General features: G+C 38.3%; 1 protein-coding gene and 1 non-coding gene across 5 annotated transcripts in view; both read left to right on the top strand.

Moving 5' to 3' along the window:
* The first annotated feature begins 615 nt into the window (after positions 1–615).
* On the top strand, positions 616–778 carry LOC114577790 (U1 spliceosomal RNA). Its single transcript, XR_003698122.2, has one exon. It is a non-coding gene; the product is annotated as a U1 spliceosomal RNA (small nuclear RNA).
* Positions 779–10,042: 9,264 nt separating this feature from the next.
* The window catches only part of LOC107999747 (lachesin-like), a 195,600-nt gene continuing 181,821 nt past the window's right edge, over positions 10,043–23,821 (top strand). For 2 of the 4 annotated variants that reach the window (XM_062086729.1, XM_028667645.2), the window contains exon 1: positions 10,053–10,190. In XM_062086729.1, the coding sequence (XP_061942713.1) occupies positions 10,097–10,190 (94 nt within the window). In that variant the 5' untranslated portion in view covers positions 10,053–10,096. Of the gene's footprint in view, positions 10,191–23,821 lie in introns of all 4 variants that reach the window. The other 2 variants (XM_062086728.1, XM_062086727.1) reach the window with 2 other exon arrangements.

Here is a 23,821-nt window from a genome sequence, read left to right as displayed (position 1 = left end):
TCTACCTCTACTTTGATATTTGATATCAAATATTTCATTTATGATTTTTAGCATTGTATATTTCATGTTTCGTAATCATTATCTCATTCAAAGTATTTATCAAAGTAATAATATTCTGTAATTACTACACCATTATATGTATGAAGTGATTAAATATTACCTTTGTGTCTCGTTTTCGTGTATAATGTCTAAGCACGTACATACGCCTAATAATGATTCCGTATTCAAATGAACATTCTCAATGTTAATTCACGTATTTGTGCCGGCGATAATAGTCAGCCAAATTATACACAGTAGACTACAACTTCCAAGAAATTCAAACTATAATTTACAATATTACATGCGATCGAAACAAATAATTAATTGTAATAATCTTTAATGTTTTTAATTGTACGATTTTCTAATTTTTTTGAAACAGATTTTACTAAAGAAATTATTTTATCCTAGATTTAAAATATAAATTAAGAATTAATAGTAAGATAGAGATAGGGTTAAAATTCGATCGATTGTCGTTAGTTCCAAAAATTCCCGTTATGTAGTGCTAGATGTACACGTTTTCTCGCAGTTACAATTGTATTGTAGGGGCTTAAGTCGCTCGAAGCACCGGGTAAAGTCATACTTACCTGGCGTAGAGGTTACCGTGATCACGAAGGCGGTTCCTCCAGGGTGAGGCTCTTCCATTGCACTACGGTTGAGCTGACCTCTGCGAATACCCCTAATGTGGGTATCTCGGACGTACAATTTTTGTTAGTCGGGACTGCGTTCGCGCTCTCCCGGTCAATATATTATCTAAAGATAATAATTATCAGGTATTTATCACAGTAATAACAATTAATATGTTAGTATATGATACTTGATATCAGGAATGTTTAAAGAATTTTTGATATCATCCTCTATCATCTTTTATACGCCACTTATAATTCGAATCGTAATTGCAATATGCGATCATTCCGTTTATAATTAAGCTGCAATGTTGCAACCAGTGACAAGCATATTTAGACTTGTCATCTTTTTAGTAAGATAATTAGAAGGGAGGTACGAAATGTTACAAAATTACAGCACAGTTAAAGCACAGGTGGCAGTCTCTAGTTAAACGATATAGGAAGCACATGGCCCGTTTAAGCATCCGTGTGAGGGGCTGTCGGACGTTTCCGTATGTCGGCCGCTCGAAACGTGTTGGAAGTTAACAGGCCAGCTGGTCTGGCTTAGTGGTAGTTGATGCAAGTACTGTCTGGATAGTGGAAGGAAAGGAATTAAACAGACGCAGAGTCCTCGCAAATTGAGTTGAACGGGCCTGGAATTTAAACATTCAAATTAACCTGTTTAGCAAGTCAAAGGAGTTAATGTGTGCTCGTTGATTTTGCATGCACTCAGATTCTAATATTCAATCGATATTGCATTTTTTTTCTTCGTCATAGATTCACTTTCTCCTTTCATTCAAAACCGTAGAATTTCGATGCAAGATCGTTCTTCCCCTCCATATTTGCGATCCGTTTCCCCTTTCGTACCGTATATATAGTAAAATAAATATAATACTGTTTTCACGGAATAGTGTTGTCGAAAGTTGAATGTTTGCGTAGTTTGAATTAGAATTTCAATCGAAATTTGAATTATATTTGAATTTAATTTGAATCGGCACGTGAAATTTTTTTTTTTTGATCGATGATGATTTAAGAACACGTCGAGAACATGCATCGTTTAATATTAGTTAAATTCGGTTAAACCTTTTAATTGCTGCTGAAGTTGATTTCGGAAGTTATCGGTATTAAATTAACAGAGCATCTCGATACGACGTATATTCCAAATCGTTCAAAAGAATAAAATTCGAGGAACGAAGCACACGGAATCAATAATACCCACTTTAAGAAAAATTTTAATTGAACAAAAAAAAATCAATTGTTGTTTTCAAAATGTTTTTTTATATTAATCGAATAAACTGTATTATCTATGATTTATCTATAATTCTGATTAATATTAAACAGGAACTAATCAAACGCGAAGTACAATTGATCGAGTCGATCGAAACGATCGTTTGCATCTGATAATATTTACACCGAATTAACATTGGTACGATGGTACATACGTTTTATGCATCGTCTGCACCGTCACGGTTATATAACGTATAGCCGTGCCCATAGTATACTTATAAATATGTAAATAACTTCAAAGGGGGATGTCACCGATCGCTTCATACGGGGTACGCCAATAAAACTGTGTAGAACGGGATCCAATAAAATCCGTACTTTTGAATTACACGGATGTCTGCTCTCTGGCCGGGTTCGAGTACTAGTTACAAAATTTCCATAGTTGATCGGTGCCTTTGAGAAATCAAGAAAGAAAGACGGCCGTGTGCCGCTCGAAGGAACGAAAAAGGTAAAAAAGCATCGAGCGGAACGTATCGCGGAATATGCCGGCGTATATTATGTATTTACATACAGTGTCTGCTGCACTTCCCCGTGTCTTTCGTACGAGTGTAAACAGGGCCACGTTTCGGCTTATTTCGATAGGGCTTATCGCGTTTATTCACAACCCGTCGTTTAATGCGATTCTCAACGCCTCTCGTGTTTGACATTTCTAATGTTAACGTTGATAAATCCTTATAGCCGATGGAAACGTAAGTAAGCTACGGTTTTTTCTTTCTTTCTTTCTTTCCCAACGAAATTTTTCTTCATTTTCATTCTCGAATAATCTTACTCGGCATTGTCCGTGGTATTGTATAGGTTTGGCGGTATTCTCGAGCCGGATCTTTGAAATATCTTCGATTGATAAATGGAATGCGTGGCGCGCGATCTATCGTACATATTTACAGCATTTCTTCAATAGCCTTCCTCTAAAACGAATAATGCAACGGGAATACAATATACCATTATCGTTCCTATAATTCCTGCAATTTGTCTTTTCATTTTTTTTTTTTTATAAACAAGTATCAACACGAGAATAATCCAATTAATGACTCTCGTATACTATACAGAGCGTGTACATTCTTGAAAACGCATCCCTGATCGTTTTGATTAAAAAATATCGAGTAACCATCGATCGAATCGAATCTCGACGAGCGAAACAAGTGCGCGAATTACCAGTGGTTATTTTTCAAACGCGAATGCAACTAATCACACTGCTCGTCGAAATAATATTTCTCCGGCTTGCACCACGCCATCGACACGCGGATTATAACGAGGATCGCGAAAATATACAGGTAAAAAAAAAAAAAAAAACAGTGACCCGTTTTCGGTCTATCGAGGCCTCGAGCAGCACAACTCGTGGCTGGCTCCGCCACGACCGAAAACCGGGAACGTGTGTGAAAGGTAGCCGTGTTTCCACTCGTGTTTCGAGGGTTACGAAATTGTAATTCCGTGGGTTTCAAGTGGTCGTTTCGCACGGCGATCGTTATCGATTCGATTATTCGACGGCTGTTTTCACCCGCGTTATCGGCACGAGGCACGAGGCGCGAAACTCGGGAGCGAAACGCGAAAAACAAGTTAAACCGGCCTCGCGTAACCGGAGTGACATCTCTGTCTCGAAACAATTTTCAATCGAGCCAAGGATCGAAATTGACTTCCATACGAGAGGCTATTAATTTCCTGAATTATAATTTTCTGCATAGCCAAACGACACCATGCTCTATCATTTTCGATATATTTTGAAGCTACGAAACTGTGCACGTATACGAGGAAAAATTAAGAAAAATTTGTGTATTCGTCGTGTCTTTAATTCACTTTTCAACTTCGTCGCAATGCTATTCGTAAAGAATACGATTCGATCCGCGAGAGTTTTCTGCCTCGAAGTAGCACGCTCTATGACGATTCGATATTCGATTTCAATATTTTGAAGCTATAAAACTGCGTACGTAGGAAAAATAATATGATCAGAAAAACAAATTTGCAATGAAATTCGTAATAGAAAAATTTGGACGCCAATTATTCTTATCTCGCAACATTTCTTTCGTGTTTAATTCACTTCTCTTCAACCTCGTTGCAACGCGCGTAAAGAATACAATTGGAGGCCGATTCGCGAGAGTTTTCTGCCTCGAAATGGGTTCGCAGCCAAATTATAGTTGGCTGGCTTCGCTCGTTCTTACTCGCGCCGCTTACTACACGTCACATTTTCGCCTCTCCCTCTCGGTGTGAAAGGGGTGAGCCGCCATTTGTCTGGCTTGTCCGCCGACTAACTAAGAGAAACTCCGCGGCGGAATCGTTTCTGACTGATGCCCAATAATCACTCAACCGTTTTTCCCCACCATTGTTCCATTGATAACACCTCCGGTCTCCACTGTCGTCAGTTTACCCTCGGCCATTATGGGGGGATTGCTCGAGACGGATCGCTCGAAACGCGTGATTTCGTTCGCGATACACGAGGTAAAAGAAGGGGAGCAAATTTTTTTTAAATTTCTCTCTATTCTTTTTTTTTATTTCTGTTTTTTTTATCATCATTCGAACGCGTCCATATTATTAAATATGGTGTACGAATCTGGAACGATATTTCCATACGAAATATTTATTTGAAATTTCAATAGTTACGGGGATAATAGCGCGTGTAAGCTTGATCCGGATATAGCGGACAATTTTATTCAAAAAGAATGTATTCGCATCCAAGTCTCTATAAATAACGATTAAAAAAGAAAAAACCAGGCATTCCATAAAATTTTTATACATTTTATACCATCCATTTTTATACGACGATTTTTTTTCCCTTTTTTTTTTCAATAGAGGAATAATAGCACGTATAAATTCAAAGAAGCTTGAATACAGCTGTTCCTCCTTTTTTCTTCTTTTTTTCCGTTTATCCGAATAAAATTTCTATAAATAACATCGGGGCATCGAATTTTTAGAGCATTTTCTTTCTTTTTTTTTATTCTTTTGAATCGAAAATCCTTTGAATTTCTTACTTGAATTTCCAGTTCGTAGCGCGCGGTGACAAAATTGGGATCTGGGTTACTTTTTTTTCAACATGTTCAAATTCACCAAAGGTTTAGAAATATACTCAAACGATGTGCCCTTTTAACGTCGTAATCTTAACGTCGATCCTTCTCTCATATATATCGAACCATAAAAGAAATATGCTATACGTAATTTAGAAAATTACTCGTAACAATAATTATATACAATTCAAAATGTTAATCACACCGATGTATATATATATAGAATCATCAAGTCATTATTATTTCATTCCGCTTGCCTCTTTTTTCCTTTTACTTACTTCAGTTATGCAATCAGAGGCAATAAAGACGCAGCGATCCGAACGAATCATGATTGCCAATTGCCATGATAAGTTCCAAGGGTAATGTTCGTATTCCATGAACCCGAATAACTCCAATATCCTTTCGGAAAGGTAGGACTGATTGACATAGCGGCTCGTGGCACGATACTTAGAGAAGGATATATATATATATCTATACGGACAAAAGTGGCCGCATTAAGAACTTGGATATTGCGTGCGTTTCCATCTTTGCTACACATCCACCGATCATAATCGTGGAAAGGAGAAACTTTTTCGATGGAAACACCTGCTCGAAATCGGTCGACCACGTTTTCTTCACGCCGATCGGTCGTTGAAGCGATGAAAAGGAAACGATTTCGCGACACATCCCCTTTACGACGTGATAAATCATCAAGGCCCCTCGTCGAGTCATTAAAGTTTGATCCCAGATCTCGCGACGCGTTTAACGCAGCGTAATTCAATCTTGCGGATTTTCCACCGATATCGCCCCGTAATTTATCATTAATTCCTCCGGAGTTAATTAACTTTTCCTTCCGAACAAACGTTTTTACGATTAAACGAATCGAACGATTCCTCGAGGAATTAGGCTTTCGTGCAATTTCTCTTTTATTTCCACGTTTGCTTGGAAAGTTGGAGGATGAAACAATGTACGACCGATCTTAAGTCTACTTAATGCTACTTGTTCCTAACGGCAAGGGAGGGGACAAGTTTTGCTCCTGTTTAGCATCTATCTATTTGAATGACGGATAGATATTCCAAAGGAACAAAAATTCTTCGTTTTCCCCGCGTGATTAACACGTTTCGTACGGTATGCAATTTTTGCTCCGCTAATTTCCAATCTTTCCCCTCCTCTCCTTTGAAAGTGGGATAAAACACGTGAGGCGCAACGGTATTGAAATCATTAGCTCGTAGTTTCGTGAGTCCTTTACCTTCTATACACACACATATATATATATAATGGTTCAGGGTGGCACGCAATAACCTTTGACCGATTTCTATCGCGTGGCACTATATATCGTTCGGTTCCTTTATCAAGAATTTCGATCGTTCCTAATCGACCAATTATTTCGCGGCACTCCAATTTTCCGCGATAAAGCTTCGCGGTGCCGTTCAAGTCGGACGCTTTGCGTTTCACCGCGTTAGTTTTGCCGACTCGTCGAGAAACGTCGTTCGATATTTAATGATTAAGGAAGAAGAGGGAGAAGAAGCTTCGCATCTTAATCAATCGATGAAATTCGCTTAACGCGTCCGTGTATTTTCAACACGTGTGCAAAACGGGTCGCTTCATTATTCATTAATGAAGCATTTTTATTGTATCTCTAACGCGCGCGTTTTCCACGATAAATAGAAACGCAGTTAGGATCGCATGTCAAGTGAAAATCTTCTTCGACCACTGCCGCCGAAGTTAAATTCTCACCTAACTTGGTTGAACCTAATCACCGGCAAACCGGGGGACGTGCGTGGTTAACCACAATTGCATGCGACGTGTGACAATTGACAACAATCTCTTCATTGATATGTGTGCATATTCGAGAGAAAGGGGTGTAGCACTCGAGACGAGAAAATAGATGCATTAATTTATCGGGTCGTTGCATCTGTAGCCTATAATTTTTCTTCTTTTTTTCCCGCATGTAGAACGCTCGGGATACAACCACTGGAATTTCCTATTGAATCCTTTCGAAGGATTATATCGCGCCTTTCTTTATTTTCCAAATTTTAACTCGGACTTTAAGCAAGCTTAAACCTTTAAGCAAAGCTAGGAGATCGATCGATCGGGAGAAAGCTCGATGAATTCTTGTTTAAAAATAAAAGATCAAAGTCGCATTAAATTAAACAGATTCGACGAGGAGGTAATTGGATAAAGATGCTGCCAAATTGTGTATTCCGCAATTCCAAATCGTGGGACATATATATATATATATATTTGTATGCTCATTGCCACGGTTGTTGTTCGTTCATAATCCAAATATCAAGCAAATATGACGGGGTTACTCCCCTCCCCTCTACAGAAAACGTCGAGGCGAATCGGAAACTGCGTGGTCGGGTATAATGTATATAGAACTCCCTTTGATCATAGTGTTGCAACGTCAAAGGGAGATGCGTCGTCGTTGGCGAAGATTACCAGCTCGTACTTTCCGTCGCAATTATTTCGACGAGGGTCGCCGTTTCCTTAATTTGAATTAAGCATAAATTCAGGTTACCGGGTCTCTTTTGTGTCGCCTCTTTTTTCTTTTTCCCCCAATTTCACGTACGATATCGTTTCGGTTTCAATGGTGATTCGATATATATATATATTATTGTTTTATACGAGAGAGAGAGAGAGAGGGAGAAGAGAAAGAATCCGAAGAAGAATAATAATTGTGTAACAAAGTGGGTTAATGACGATCGATTTTTAATTTGTACCTTTTAATAATACGATTTTAATTGGCACGCTCGATTGCTCGATAGAGTCTTACTCTATATAATTGAAATCGAACGCGAAAATTATATTTTAGAACACGATTCTTGCAAATTAATTTGAAATCGTTGGATGGATTAGGCTGATTGTTTTCGGTCAAAAGTATCGAAGGATATCGAATTGCTTATCGCAGCATGTGTATATAATTTTATTAATTTCCGTGAACAGATGCCAAATGCGTGCAACATCGTTGTATCGGAGAATAATCTGAAAGTAAAGGTTTGCCAGGTTATGCGTGGTTAGTTCCAGCAGCGTGGTGAATGGGCTCGTTGCCAAGATTCTCTCTATCGATGTTGGATCCGTCAAAGAAGGATAAAATGTTAAGTAATGAGGTCAAGCAACATGTACTCTCTATTTAATTAATACCTGTAGTATCAAATTTTGATACCCCGTCCATGAAACTAAAAAATTTTCGCTTGAAAAATCATGTTACATCGGTGTTACACGATGGAATGGAGTTCAAATGAATTGTCAAAATTTTCAAAGAAGAAATTTCAATTTCGAAATTCAATCGTTTAAACGTACAGAATATAATTTTTCTTAGGATTGGAAAGGAAAGATTTGGATGAAATATCGATGCGTTTATTTGCAAACTGCTCGATACACTTTGGTCAATTTTTCGAATAAAATATTATGTTTTATCTGCACGGATACGTTTCAAGCAACTTTTATAGCAAAAATGTAACACGGGCAAATGATGCGATATTTATTAAATTTCAAATTAAATTGTTTCGTGAAAAGGCCGGTAAAACGAAGAAAGTCTGAAAACTGGAAATCATTATTTGCTCTTTAATATTTCTCGATGGATTTTCAATTTCTATAGCGAACAATTTGCTTACTTTCTCGAATTTGATTTAAAATTTCAATCGAGCCAAGAAAATAATTTAATTTCCTAATCAAACCATTCGATTAATCATTTTGGCTAGAATATTTCCATTTAACGAATATTACTTGATTAACTTAATATTGTAGCTCGGTGAAATGTAACGTAAAGTTTAAGTGCATATGTTATCCAGCTATATACCTTATTATTACGTGCGTTGATTGTTGCTAATACTCGAGGTTAATGTTACGGTATTGCGTTTCAAACTAATTTCACAATGGATTTATAATTTCAACAACAAGACAGTGTTACATTGTTAATTCTTTAAATAAAGGAAGAATAATTGTTGGAATACAAAGTATAATAATATCTTGTGAATCTATCTTGGAAATGAATCTTAGGAAATATTTTATGTATTATTTACTATGTTTTATTTTATTTTCGACTTCTTTAAAGTATTATGATTGGGAAATTATTTATCGTATTTATCGTATAAAAGATCTAATTGCAGACATACAATTTTTAGATTAGCATTATATTTCAACGAGAAAGTTTGAAATAGTTATTAGGTTATGTAAAAGTTATATTAAATTTAATTTCTTTTGCAATTTAAATCATCGTTAAATTGCATCGATAAAAGTTTCACATTTATCGATCTTCTTATAGTTCAATTTTACAGATATCAAATAAATTACACCGTAATAAGTTTTATGAAACACAACATATTCGTTATCAATTTATTATAGTGCAATAACAATGGATTTTATTTCGTACAATTATGCGTAAATGAAGACAGTTACGTAGAAATTTTAATTTTAATTAGCTTTTGCTTATAACGTATAGTCATTCCAAATAATATGTATTATTATTTGGCGCTCATTACGTATTATTACTATCATCAAAATACTATAATAATGACGCACTAATCCGATAACATTTTAATTACTGTCTACATTTACAGCGTAACAACAATAATAATGATTCTTTGTTACACGAGTACAAGAGAGAGAGAGAGAGGAATAGATTCATCAAATGTTGTAATAATAATCGAACAATTTACCGTTCAAATTGAAATATATATTTAAAATAAAGAAAAACACATAAAATTTCTTCACTTCAGAAATTTCTAAATTTCTAAATTTCTACTCGTTACATTTCGTTACATTTTTCTCCTTTAAGAAACAAAAACAAACATTCCATCGTAATAATCACAATAATACGCACGAACGAAATTTTTCCTTAAACATTAAGAAAAAGATGGTATTAAAATTGCTCACCTCATCTCCGAATCCTCGGTTCGATAGGTGAAACGGGCGTGAAGCGATTAAAAGGCGCGATTTGCAAAAAAAGCGACGTGTAAACAAAAGGACAAGGGCCGATTGACAGCGGTTTCTTGGGCGGAAAAGAAGGAATTGCGAGTAAGCGGAGTGGGGATGAGCGTCGTTCGCCGTCCTTTGCTCGACTCCGGCTCGAGCGCCGGTCGAAGAGTGGGGGATCCTCGTGCGCTTACGATATACGGAGCACGAACTCGGAAGTTCAGTCAGTACGCGACAAGCGGCGCGTTTGTTCGCGCGTGTTTTATCCCGCGTAAGTGTATCATGTGTGAGAAACGTGGTATGTGCACGGGTAAACGACAGGTGCCTCTTCTGGTAGTGACTACGTTGTTAGTTGGCGTGCGGCCGGAATTAGTCGGTGAGTACAAGTTGATATATCGCGATAAAAAGGGCGTTGGTAAATATTTGAACGGTGTAACGGAGTAAACGATCTTCGCAGATATTTTTGATTCGTATAAAGATAAAGGACAAAGTACATCGAGCGTTGTGGGTTGATCGAGAATTGATTAATTGCGCTCGAAATGCTCGTGTAATCTCGCCGGTTTAACAAACTGTTGAATCGTTGATGTGAAAACAATCGCGACTTGCGCTTGTTTTCATTCGCGATTTTTGCTTTTTTTTTTTTAAACAGTGTCCATGCGGTATTACTTTTTAATTGCAAGTTCGATACATTTCGCGTTACATTTACGACCGTATTAGCGCTCTTTTTTTTAAACAACGACAACAGAGGAAAAACGGGATAACTTTTCGATTTTTTTCGTCAGTGAAAACTTTGGAACAATTTAACGCGAAACGCGGGTACAAAGATAAATATAAATTTTTCCGCTCGAAAGTATGAAAAGGATATATAATCAATTGTACAATTTTTGTAGTTTAGATTATTATTCCGTGAAAAGTAGAAAATACGCGATTCTTCTTCGATTCTCATATTCCTTTATTCAAATTTGTGGATACTTTGAAAACATTTCGCATTTACGATTCGCAACGCAAATACATTTGTTTACATTTCTTTTCTCGCAACTTTATTTACCACGGACGTATATTGCGCGTCTAATCAACGTTTAATGGATTAATATCGTTTATAGTTTTCTCCGGCCGTTCGTTTCAAAACAAAATAAACATTATCCGGAAATCCGAGTTCCGAGAACAGAAATTGCTTGGCAAATAGGCGGGATAAAAGAGGAAGGCAAAAAAATCCTTCCATAAATTCGTTTTTTCGTGTATGCGTCTCTCTCTCTCTCTCTCTTTTGCCTCAATGTAAAAATTACACTCCAATTTTTTTCCTCCTCGCGACAGAGAGCGCGAGACAGAGTGCACGCGTTTCAATCTTGACGACGCCACGTATTTCTCAATTATCTACAAAATTGAATCTTAATCTGGCAATCTTGCTCGTATTCGATACGAATGCCAGATACGAATTCCGACTAATTTCAATATCGTTCGTATCGCGGTTTTATTTCAACGAGAGACGAGGAAAGAGATATGTATTATTTTCGATATTATTTTAAAGTCGTAAGAAAATGGAGAAGCGTATCGGGTGTTACATGTTCGCGACACGTAGGAATCGGGGAGAAAAAGGGAAAAAAGAAAGGAAGGAAAAAGAAACGAGGCAATAAGAAGACTCGCGCGTATCGCTGATTTTTATTTCATCGATCCTCCTTCCTTTCCTTCCTCGACGAGATGACTGCGAAACTCGGTATAAACCGTAAAACTTGGACTCGTTTGAAATTTTATACGGTTCGCGACGTCCATCGTCCCGGATCCTATACAATACATTGGAAAGTTTGACAGATACGTTTGCATACAGGTAAAGTCGCGATTTCGCAAATATTGCCGTGTCACGTAGATACTCGGTTCGGTTACATCGGATAAAATACGAAACCACGTGGCGGTATAATGTCGAAATATCGAGCAGGTCAATTTGTACGTGTCGCGTTTCCGCCTCAACCACGCGAAATTTGTAAAAATTATCCCCTGTCATCGTGTTTCGTGAAAATGTCTCGGACGTTGTTGGAGTCTGAATCATCTCGTTTATTTCTTACGTTTAGAAAAAGGTACTCTATTCTCGCGACTTCTCTTTTCTCCCCATGACTTTCGGATTAGAGGTGTTTTATATTGCGTTCCAAACTCGAGAACTCGAGTGATCAATCACGCTTTTAGCAACCTACAATTTTCGATTATTTCAACGAACATTTGTACGAAAAGGATGGAGATTTTAAGACTTTTGGTAAAGTAGAGGTTGAAGAGAGAGAAAATACGATTAGGGAAGAGCGGAGAGGGAGAATTTACCGGCGATGATAACGCGGATTTGTTTCGTACGATTGAAAATTACTTGATGTGAATGGACTCGAAGCGAGGTCGGGAAACCAATTTGTTTGTTCAGGATCAGTGTTTGATCGGACGCACATTTATTACGCGGACGAAACACGTGGCCTTTTATAATTACCAGCTGGATTAATTACCATCTATGGTTAAGCGTCGGTGGTTACATGCTCATCTCGAATAGAATTTCTCTCAAACACTCTTTGAAGAATTAGAATAATTCCGAAAAGTGTGAAATACTTTACGATTTTTATTTATTTATTTCTTTTTTTTCGAACGACAGATAACAACGAATTTTGATGAACATTCTATTTTTTTTCTTTTTTTTTTATTTTCTAATTCCTATGATGTGAGCGGAAAAGGAATTTGAATTTTAAATATATTTAAATAATATATATGTATGTATATATATATATAGATACACGCGTGAATAGAATAGAATAACGGGATACGAAGGATTTCGTTTATTTTGAAATATTAAAAAAAAAAAAAAATTATGTCGCTCGACTCGTTAAAATAAAGTTAAAAAACGAAATGTCCGTTGAAAGATGGTAAAGGGAAAGATAAATCAGAATTTTAATTAGATATTAACCATGCTCTCTGGATTAAATAATGTTCCTTGTAATTTAAAAATATTCGTACGCGTGCCAACTTAACTTTGCTCGTCAGGGAGGGAAATCGACGATTCGACGCCGAATAAAAATCCATGAATCCATGGACGGTACATTGGAATAAGAAGATTTTCAAAGTCGGTACATACTTTAAAGAAACGCTAAGAGACACGTTTAAAAGCGCTTACTATTTATTGCAGTGATCGTATATAGAATCTATATATCCGCACGAGAGGTAAAAAGAATGTAATATCGCAAGAAACGATGCATAAAGTGGAGATGTAGCAATTTTTTAGCTTCAATCGTACAGAAGGTTGCAAGATTGTATGGGAGGATTCTAAATTTTCGGTGAAATGCAATACGAGGGGGTGGGAGATAGATAGAGGTCGATAAAAGTTTAATTTATAAATATATATTTTTAAGGAGAATTTTTTAATTAGATGTTTTCCTTTTTTCTTTTTTTTATTAGCGCGATTACGCGGAGTTAAAGCAACGAGCGTTAACGTTCTCGCGATAATTCGCGAATATTACATGGGGGAAAAATTATAAATTTCCGTGTAATGTAAATTTGCGCACTCGGTTCCTTTTTTTCGTTTATTTTTTTTCCCGTCATTGTATTTTCCGCTTTTCAATCATTTCGTCTCCGCTTCTAATGTAAATGTATCAACACGCCAACATTCGTTCGATCACTTTCAATCATTACATTCGTGTAAATCAAATATTTTAATATTTCAACAACAATATTTATTCCGAATAACATTATTTTAAAATGGAATTACATAGGATGATAAAATATGCGTAATTTCACGAATTCGATATAATATATCGCAGAGAAAATCGCGCGTCGAAAATAATATCGAAGTCTTGAAAAAAAATTTTTTTGAATTATATCGTTTATTTATCACTCACAATTCCCGGAAACTCGTCGCATAATTCGTGAACAAACGAATTATCATGGTACAAAGCCTACATGTGGGCAGAGAAGCGCAAAGCAAATTCAGCCAAAAGTCCAAAAGTGATGATAAACATCATTTGTTCAAACGTTTGGACAATCGTGTAATCTTGTTTACGATTTCACTTCACCCTTTGTAAATTTTAATTATATAGAAATCGACGCGCCGTTATCAAATCCGCCATCGTGTCGTCGAATATTTCATACAGATTTACTTTTACTCGGTATCGGTTTCAAGCCAGTTAGCTTATTTCCACGAGAAAAAGGAAAGTCGTAGGAACAATATGCCGATATTTCAAACATTTTTACCAAACCTTTTATCGAGCTCTTCATAAAATTCGCCGTATCAATTAAATTCTATACGGATAAATTTTTCCAGATGTAATACGTTTCGAAAAAAAAGAAAAAAAAGAATCACGGATCGAATAATAAATGTTTCGAATGGAAGGCGATAGGGAAAAAGGAGCGAAAAGGAAAAAAAAAATCGCCCAATAAACGACTTTTTCCCCATTATTTTTCAAGTTTTCTCTTTTTATCATCAAGTTCTATCCAATTTTCTACCGAGTTCCGTTACCAAGAAAAGAAATGTTAAAAATCGGAAAGAAGTTCAATTAATTATCCCACTGTCCAAATATACCTTCTCTCATCTAACCTGGCTCAATTAAAAGTCCATTCGGTTAAAAGTGTTGGAAGCGAACAAGCCTTTCAGCTATTTCGAGTCGGATTAAACCGGGCCGGATAGGTGAAGAAGCAAGGGTTCCGGTTAATAACTGCCACCTAGCGATGACGGTATAATTTCATCGAAGGTCAATAGACAGATGGTGGGGACGGGCCGCAAGTATCATCGAGATCCTTTGCCCATAAAATTGATCAAATTCTGAGATACGGTGTACCGGCAAACGCTTTGAATCCAATAAAGAGGATTAAGTGTACTGAGCTGTAAACACGGTGTGATTGAATTCTAGGGGAGGGTGACGAGGAGGAAACGTTCCTCCTTCCTTCCTCTCTCCCTCTCCATCGCCATTTTTTCCCCTCTCCCTCGCACTCTCGCCTCCTTGTCTCCTCGCTCTTTCTTCCACACTCTCTCTCTCTCTCTCTCTCTCTCGCTCTTCCCACCATTCATCCTTTCGCCTCGCTCGCCCCTCCACTCCGCCGATCCTCTCCTCGATTTTGTTGTCTTCCTCGCGGTGTCCTACGTTTCTTTCGATATATATATATATATATCGAGTTGAAAGCCGACGTGAAAACGGCGTGACACAGCGTCGCCGTTTTTTCGTTCCAGTTTCATTAACCGTGGAGGGAATAATAATACGGTAGTGACATTAACCTCCTTTCGAAATGGAATAAAAAGATCTTGGGCATGGATAAATTCTCTCGGCCGGATTCGGTAAACGATTCGGTAATTTCGTATCGATTCTCGTGAAAGGGACTCGAGAAGAGGAAGAACATTTTTTTTCTTCTTTTTTTAAGGATCGTAAGGAGCTCGGTTGTATCGATTATTTTTACTGCTTTTGGAGAATTTTTTTCGAAATTGCGCGCGGGTAGTTTCTTTTCGCGAACGCGAGCCGAGAATATTCAATCTGGCGTGTAAAAATGTCACGTGTTACGAATTCATCTCGTTTGGAGAGCAAATACATAAATAAATAAAAAATGGACGCACTCTAGGAAAGGGAATCGGCGCGAAAGGGAATTGAGATCGGATAGAGGGAATATTCCATCGGATAGATTTTATTATCTTTGTTGTTAGGAACGTTAGGATATTTATGGATATTTACAAAAAAAAAAAAAATATTAATATATTCCGTAATCCTACGTAATTGGTTGGATAATGAAGTCTCGTAATTGTGGGTTTTTGGCCGCGATAACCGAATAAATTATTAAACGGTAGCTCAATCTCTATGTTAATTATTTTATCCCCGTGTTAATCATTCGATTACTTTGCTATTGCAAAACCTGTCAATTTTCCTTCACAAAAATATCCCACGGAGTGGATTGATCGCGCAACGATAATGAGATCAAAATTAACCGATTAATTTATCAAATATTTCCTCGTTAAAAGTACTCCTTTCTTCTTCTTCTTTTTCGATTTCGCCGTTTTACTTTGAACGAAAACAAATTTTCTTCTTCTTTTAATCATCGAATTACCGTTTTGAATCGAGCGACGATTCTTCTGGCGAAAAGAAGAATCTCTCTTCTTTTTTCTCCCTTCTTTTTAATCTCTCGAATCAACTGATCGAAAAATTCATCGCGGACACTTTTCAAACGCCGCGGATTCTCGATCGAAGGTTTGCAAAGCTTATCGGAACGCGAGCTACGATACACAAGTTAAATAGGTTTGGATCGAGCTCCGTCGACGCGAACGCGTTAAATTCGACTGTATTGTTTCGCTCGCGATGGGAGGAGCGATTTAAAAGAAAGTTGAGCTTGTAGGGAACGATTTATCAAGATTTTCCGCGATCGGCATTCCTCGCACGATCTCCGATCGATCTGGGAAACTGCGGCGAGTACAGTCGAATACGCCTTCCCGTGCAAGGCAAATGCCCTTCGAGTCTATCCCCTCCATCACCGGCCATCGCGAGGACTGCCCGACGTTGCCAATTATTCACCGCTCTCCTCCTCTCCTCACGCGCCACGCGCTTCGTTTCCACGGGTTTCGAAAGAAATTTTGGAAATTCTCCCTCTCTCCCTCGCTCCACCTTGCTCCAATCGCGATTAATATCGGGGCACATTTACTTGTACGCGAATTGTTGGCGCACTTGGACTCGGGTGGCCTGATTGCAATTTCGCGAGGATAATACGGAGCTATGGCCCCGTAAGATTTGAATATCCGCAAGTTCGCAGTAACCGGCAGTGATATCGATCCCGGGGTTAAGAGACCCGTTGTGTTGCACGCGATCGAATTCTGTAACGCGATTCGCTGTCAAACCTTCTCCCTCCCTCTTTCTATCAATTCGTGCCCGTTATAATTCATTCAAATTGTAAATTAACGTCAAATATATCGTTTATATATAGCAGGTGACTAGGGGATATTCCTTGGAGGGAGGTTTTGTTCCAAGTTTCATTTTTATCAACCGTTGATTAATCGTTCGCCACCAACGATGATGATGCGATGGATAACGCAAGGGGGTTAAACATTTTTCCCGTGTTTCAAACGGATAATTTCGCTCTCCCTCGAATCGATCGGATATTGGGGATGGATTCCCGTTCCAAGGCGTGTAATTTGAAAATGATTAGGTAAAATTTCATGGTAACCGAGTCTCGTTACCGACGATATTTCGTTCCGGATCGTATGATGCCAGGCTTCGTGCTTTCTTTTATACGCGTTTCTCACAAACGTATACAAAAAATAAAAGTTAACGTAGTAAATATTCGAATTACTTTCCAAGAATCCGTTCAAGTGCACGACAATGAAACGAGTATGGAGAGGAGATCTCTCTCTTTCTCTCTTGTCCTTTTGTTTTTTCATTAAATTTTTCGACGCGTTAGTTCCTTTTTTTAGCGTCCTTTTTCCTCCTCCCCCCATTATGCGCGTTTCCTTCCGGTCCGCTGTATAATTTCTACCAAGATGAGTGACCTGAAAATCAATGCCTAGTGACTTTATGCAGAACAGAGGTCTATTCGCTTCGTTTACCTCTTAAAATCTGGAGGGGAAAAAAAAAAAAATAAATAAAACGATCGAGCTGGCGAAAAGTTTTCTCGAAGAAAAAAGTGTCTATTTCTATTCTTGCAGGGTGGGGAAAAATGAAAATTCCAATTGGTAAATTTTAATCGTTTCGCGCGTATAACAAATATTTATTATAGAAATATTTCGAGTTTAGTTGAAAACTCGAGATTCGTCCTGAGAAACGATAAGAAGTAACGCTCGATTAAAGAATTATTTCAACCTCTCTTTGTAACCGTATATTTGGCCGCTGTCAATATGGTTCGGGTATGTTGTTGTAAAGAGAGACGCCACTCGATGAAATTTCAGACGATTTTAATAGGTTTAAAAAGTTAAACCAGGCATCTGTCCACCGTACGATATCCACACACGCTTTTATATACACGCATATTTTCCCCATCGATTACATCGTTCACCGGCTTAATCGCGAAATTATTCCGTTCGAAAAAAAGATAAGGAAAAAGTTACATCGATTCGATGAAAAGGGAGATTCGCGTAATTCCTTGGTGCTTTTTTGTTTCTTTTTTCCTCTTATTTTTTTTAATTTAACAAAGTTGAAATTATCCCACCAACTTCAACTTCAATTCTCGCGGTGAAGTGTGCCGTTGAAACGCGCGCCTATATTAAAATTAAACAAGATGTCGCGTGTTATAATTTACCAGTGTTTTAGAGAGGATTTATAGTTTTATTCGCGCGCGTTTAAAATGTAGAAAGATGCTAAAACCCACGTGATCCTGCAAGCAAGGGGGAGGCTACGTGATACGAAGCGAGAACAGTTGAATTTTCCTTTTTTCTGAGAGAAGACAGACAGACAGAGAGAGAGAGAGAGATAGAGATTTAAATAAAAATTACACCTCGGTTACACTCGCGGAGTACAAATGGATCGAGTTGGAAACCTTTATTTCCACCCGAAAAGAAAAGAGGGGAAATAAATAAATTAAGAGAGAAGACGAAAGAAGGGTGAAATGATGAAAAACGATATTTGCCCGTATCCGGAATATAGAATATCGGCCGGGAAAAATAGTTTTAATGGATAGGACCGCGAAACGCGGGGCAATAAACGACGAGATATAAATCACAAGTGGGTTGACGGACAGAGAGAGAGAGAGAGGGAAGGGGGAGTGTGTTCAAGTTTGAATACAACTCGTCAAAGTAGAAATTCCAGTTTACGGGTTTTGCTTTTATTCGAAACATTTAACTTTTACCAAATATCGGCATTTACGCGTATTCGAGTAAGAGATATTCCATTAATTAAATTCTTGGCGTTGTTCTTCAATTTTCATTTTCTTTTTCCTCCTTCTCCTCCTTTTTTCCCTTCCCCTCTTCTTCTCGGTAACGGAATATTCGAAATATTTTAAACTTGCTCTCTCTCTCTCGTTTGCCCGATGAAATTTTGACACGAGCGAATTGTACGGCCGTTTCAAACTCCATTTTCATTTTCAGGGGAGAAGCGAAAATTAAAAACGATACGAAACTCGGGCGAGAAGACAAAAGCGAATTAAAACCGAACGCGCGCGCATTATAATTAATGACGTTTCGGGAGGAGACCCGTTATTGTTGATTCTTCGAAACCAGTCGGATAAATGCGAACGATGGAAGGGGAGAATCGAATTAATCATTTCTTATCGGCGTTGGATGCGGCGTGGGACGAGCGTTTATCGCATTCTTTCCCTTTTTCTCCACCACCAGATCGAGTTAATTGTGTATCTCGCCGGAAACGGAACCGCTTCCGAACCTCCCTCGTCGATACTTTATTCGCGGCCGGTTGGCTGCTCATTACAATTTTCGCGCATCTGTACACGAGGGTGTAAATTATTATAATCGTTAATCGCGCTTCTTCCGCGCCGCTTGCCCCGTTTCGTTTTATTATTGTTATTCGCCGAACAGTGGTGGGATATTTAGTGAACGAGCGACGAAGGGCAACGCGAATACGCGTCTTAAAGAAATGGAAGAATCGTCCTTTCTTCCCCCTCCCCTCTCCCTCTTCCCAAATTTTACAACTCACGATTGTAATCGTGAAAACGTTCTCCTCGGGGGAGGAAAAAAGGTTCGAAAAGAGTCGATGAGTGATGGGGAATAAAGGAGGGATTATCGACATTCCGCTTTATATCCGAGATGGATAATTTGCCGGGTAACGGCACGTGGGGAGGAGAAGGAACAAGGCGTAATTCGAGAGGAGCCAAGTCGATTTCGATGAGAGAAATAATTGAAACGCGCGGATCCTTGGATACAAAATATGTGGTACTGAAGCCGGGTTTACGTGCATCCAGCAAAGTATGCGTAACTGTGTGGGATTCGATCGAAAGAGGGAGGGGAGGGAGAAAGGGAGGGGAGGTATAAAATTTTATCGTGACACGCGCGGCTAAACAGACAACGGATGACGGACAATTTCTTTGGATCGGCGAGAGAAATGTTTGCCGCGAAATCTTTCCTTATATTCGTGCAATCGTGGAGACGTCGAATCGAAGCGGATCTACGAACAGGATGCGACGAGTTTGATACGAGTTTGAATTTTTCTTAAGAAACGAAAGAGTTTATATTTTATGGTAAATTATTATTCTTTGGCTTGTTTCGTATTCGTGTGATTTTTGTTAACTTTAACCTTTTTTGCTGCGTTTGAGAAGTGTAAAGCGATTTTAAAGGGAAGATTGGAACAAAGGTTCGTCGATAAATGTGTTCGATTATTAAATTTACGAGATTACTTTTTCAAATTATTTTGTTTCTAGAATTGCGAATTACTTTCATTTTTATTGCGAGGTTTAAATCGAGTAAAATGGTAAATAATATTTATTATTTCTACACAACGTATAGCTTCGAAAGTTTCTTGCAGCAAACATATTTGGAAAAAGTACAAAGCGTTAAATCTTTGTTAGATCGAAAATCGAAAATAGTTTAGCACCGCGTGTTTGCTTGGTTAGGGCAAAGCTGACTTGTCAAAAGTAATATTTTTCGTGAAATTTTCCTCGAAGAAGTTTCTCAGGAATGGAGGCTTTAAACGATGCGGTATGGCAAGAAATTGGTAGAGCTGAAGAAAAAAAAAAAGAGAAAAAGAAAAAAGCATCCGAGATGAAAAACTTACGCTGGATAAAGTGATATTCTATGCGCGATAAAACAAGATGAGCATAAATTTGTCGGTGAATTTGCATGAGGAGGCCGAGTCCAGCCTCGACTGGAACGTCTTAACGATAAATTTTTATGAACTTTTCAGAAAAATTTTGATTTACTTCCGGGATCCGGTTCACAATTCATAATTGAACGGGGAGAAAGAAATATAGCTAGAAATATTTTCAAAAGCTTTCTATCGTTTACATCCGCGTTTTATCCAAGCTTTATTTCGCTAAATCTATCGTCTCGCGATGTATTATCGGTCAATCGATCATGAAATTTTATTTTTTAAGGGATGGAGAAATTGTTTGATCAAGTGTATCTTCCTCGTAATAATAATTAATTCGTCGAACATGGTTTGGCGATGAAGTTTTCTCGAATATTCGACTAAAAAAAAGAAAAAAAGGAATAATTAAATCCGCTTTATTCCGTAATTTTCGCGAAATTAATATTTACGTAACGAGGCGTTGCGTTGCGAAAAGGAATGGAATGCAAAATTTTGCGCGCGAAATAATTGACAAAATTCGCGACAAAAATGTCTGCAAAGTCGGAAAATGAAGCGGCGCGCATTTGGAATTCGAGTTTAGAAAATCACTTTTCGGCGACAATCCCGAATTTCTACAAGTTACAACTTCCACGGCTATTGTTTTACTTTTCTCTTACAAAGTTTCACGCACTCTGTTTAGCAACTTTGATAACGGCGAATAAGAACGGGCTAAGATAATCTCGTTGAACGCGTATTGGTGCACTCGTTATTATAATCTTGCCTCGAGCGAGATTTGTTCGTCGTTAAAAATTTTATAAGTGCTATCTCCGATAAAGAAAAAAAAACACAGTAACCCTTGTACAAAAACCCTGAATAGAATAATAATAAAAAAAAAAATTAAGCATCAAACGAGTCGAAAAAGAACCCTTCCGTTATTCGATATTTGCAATTTTTCGGCGAAGGATCAAAATGTACGAGGCGAAAATTAAGAAGAAAATATCTTACTCGATCGAAACGATTGAGAAAATTGTAAAATCGCTCTTTTATATTAACTTAACCCTGTCCAACGCTGTCGTTCAACGCTCCGATGATTGAACAAATCCAACTCGATAGCAACCGTTTCGCCCCCCGCCATTAACCAACTTTTGCAGTTTCTGCTTTTAAGCCGTTCCGATAGCGAAGGAGGTGTACCGAGGTAGAAGTTGGAGGGGCGAGCTAAGGGGGGTAATCGTGCCAAACCGCATCTGCTAATACAACCAGCAGCGCATCGACTAAGCGATTCCGCTAATCTATACTGTCCGCTCTGATAACACGTGGCGGGAAGGTGGAGCAATCACGTTAACCACCGCCTCTAATCATTTTCCTCGGAGCGATAATTTTTTCAGCTTTAAAAAGATTACCAACCGGGCTGGAACGTCTTCAAAGTCCCTAGGGATTATTCTATGGGGATTATGCCAGCTTGTGTCGCCATCTGACGGAATTATTTTTCTTTTCACGCCATTCTCCCCCTCTCGTTCGTCCTTCGCGTTCTTCTAATAGATTTATCAAGCGTGAAATTCTCTCTCCGTGTGTATATATATATATATTCGAATAGGAAGAATAAAGTTACGATAAAGTTAAATATCCAATTAAAATTATAGAGCGAATCATCGATCGAATTAATTGGTCGCATCAATTATACGAGATTCGATATCGTTCCAAATCCGAGAAAAATCAATTTCCTGCCCGCAATTTGTCCTACCTAACGAGGATTAATTGGAAAGAGGTTTCTATATTAAATTCAAACGGTATCTCGTTTCTAAAAAAAAAAAAAGGGGGGAATTTAATCGAAGAGAAATATTTCCAGGATAATAATTACGATTAATAGCAGTTGCAAACAATATCATCCTCCCTTTTGGCAGTATGAGGAACGAGGAACGCTTTTGATTAGTTTGCAACAAAGTCGCGTCTCGCTGTCGACAATAAACAAGGAACGGTTAATGAAGAAGCTGTTTTGAAAATTGGTACGCAGCGTCGGTGCGCCCGTTATACGACAGTATAAATACTTAAGTTTGAAGTCGGTGGAGCCGAGACGTTACTCTTACTGTAAAACTGGAGGAAGAGAGGGAGGCTCGAGAGAGACCTTCATCCAGTGAATCCTTCATATCTCACGATAAATATAATCTTGTATCATTTATTGTGGCTGGCAAAGCCTGCCGGGTGAAAGTGGCTTGATTATGTTTGCTCTCCTACCAAAATGAGATGCAGCCTTTCAAAGGGCGAACGCTTCCTTCTAGTTTTATTACTGCCTTTCTTACAGCCACTCCCGCTTTTAAACGATACTCTCCCCTTCTCTCTCTCTCTCATTCTCGCTCTCTCTCGAATCAGAGAGATTGCGGCTCATCTGTCTGTGCAACGTCGGTTTCGTCTCCAATGAAAACTCTGTGGGATGATACGCACTTCGATGATACGAAGGCCAATTCCTTCCTCCTCCTCCAGCTTAGTTTTTATTTATATGAACTGGAAACGGATATTCAAGCTTCCCTTTTGAACTTTTTGAAGACAATTTTCTTTTTTTCTATCGCTGCGATCTTTTTTAAAACAAATTTTGCTCGAAAACTGCGATCTGAAACCGCGTGGGAGACGAGGGAAGGGAGAGGGGAGAGCGAGATGGGTAGTTTCTCGTGCAGGTTGGAGAAATATTGATTAACCGGCCGGATCAATGGGCAAGCTGAAAACTGATTAATGAAATAATGAGATAGAATAACGAAATTCAAAAATATCGTGGAAAGTTTCATTGAAATTCGTCATCGGAATTGTATATACGACGATTCATAGAGATTGCCTTTAGGCGATTAAACATCGTCGCCCTCCTTTATCAATTATAAATAACAAACCTTAAGTTGTTACCGAATAAATTTTCGAGGGACTCAATCGACCCCTTTTCTGCCATCCGTTTATCATTATCAGCGTTAAATATTATTACGCGAGGAAAGAAGAATTGCGACTCGTTACTCTCCGTATAACTCACACGTTCGCGTGCATGTTCCACGCGCGTCCGTTTCCACGAATTTATCCCCCGTAGAAATTGCATTATCTCCTCGAGCCGCGTCTTCTCTTTCCCTTTCCCGATCCAAGGCAATTTTCGATAGATATATCTCTCGCGAGATATCGAAGAAGAAGGAAGAGGAGGAAGGGAAACTGTCGTGAATTTAATTTAAGATCGACGATCGGTTATTTATTATTATTCGCCCACTCCTCCCCGCTCGTCGGTTAAATATAGAGCGCTTGTGAGAGGATGGCCGGAGGTGACCACGCGAATTTGCATATGGCGGAAAGTTGTGGCTGGAAACTCTTCACCCGCCACGGTGAT

This window comes from Apis cerana, linkage group LG16 (genome assembly GCF_029169275.1).
Source record: "Apis cerana isolate GH-2021 linkage group LG16, AcerK_1.0, whole genome shotgun sequence".
In the NCBI taxonomy this organism is placed as follows: domain Eukaryota; kingdom Metazoa; phylum Arthropoda; class Insecta; order Hymenoptera; family Apidae; genus Apis; species Apis cerana.
Note: the sequence above shows the minus strand (reverse complement) of the source record. Positions and strands in the feature narration are given on the sequence as shown.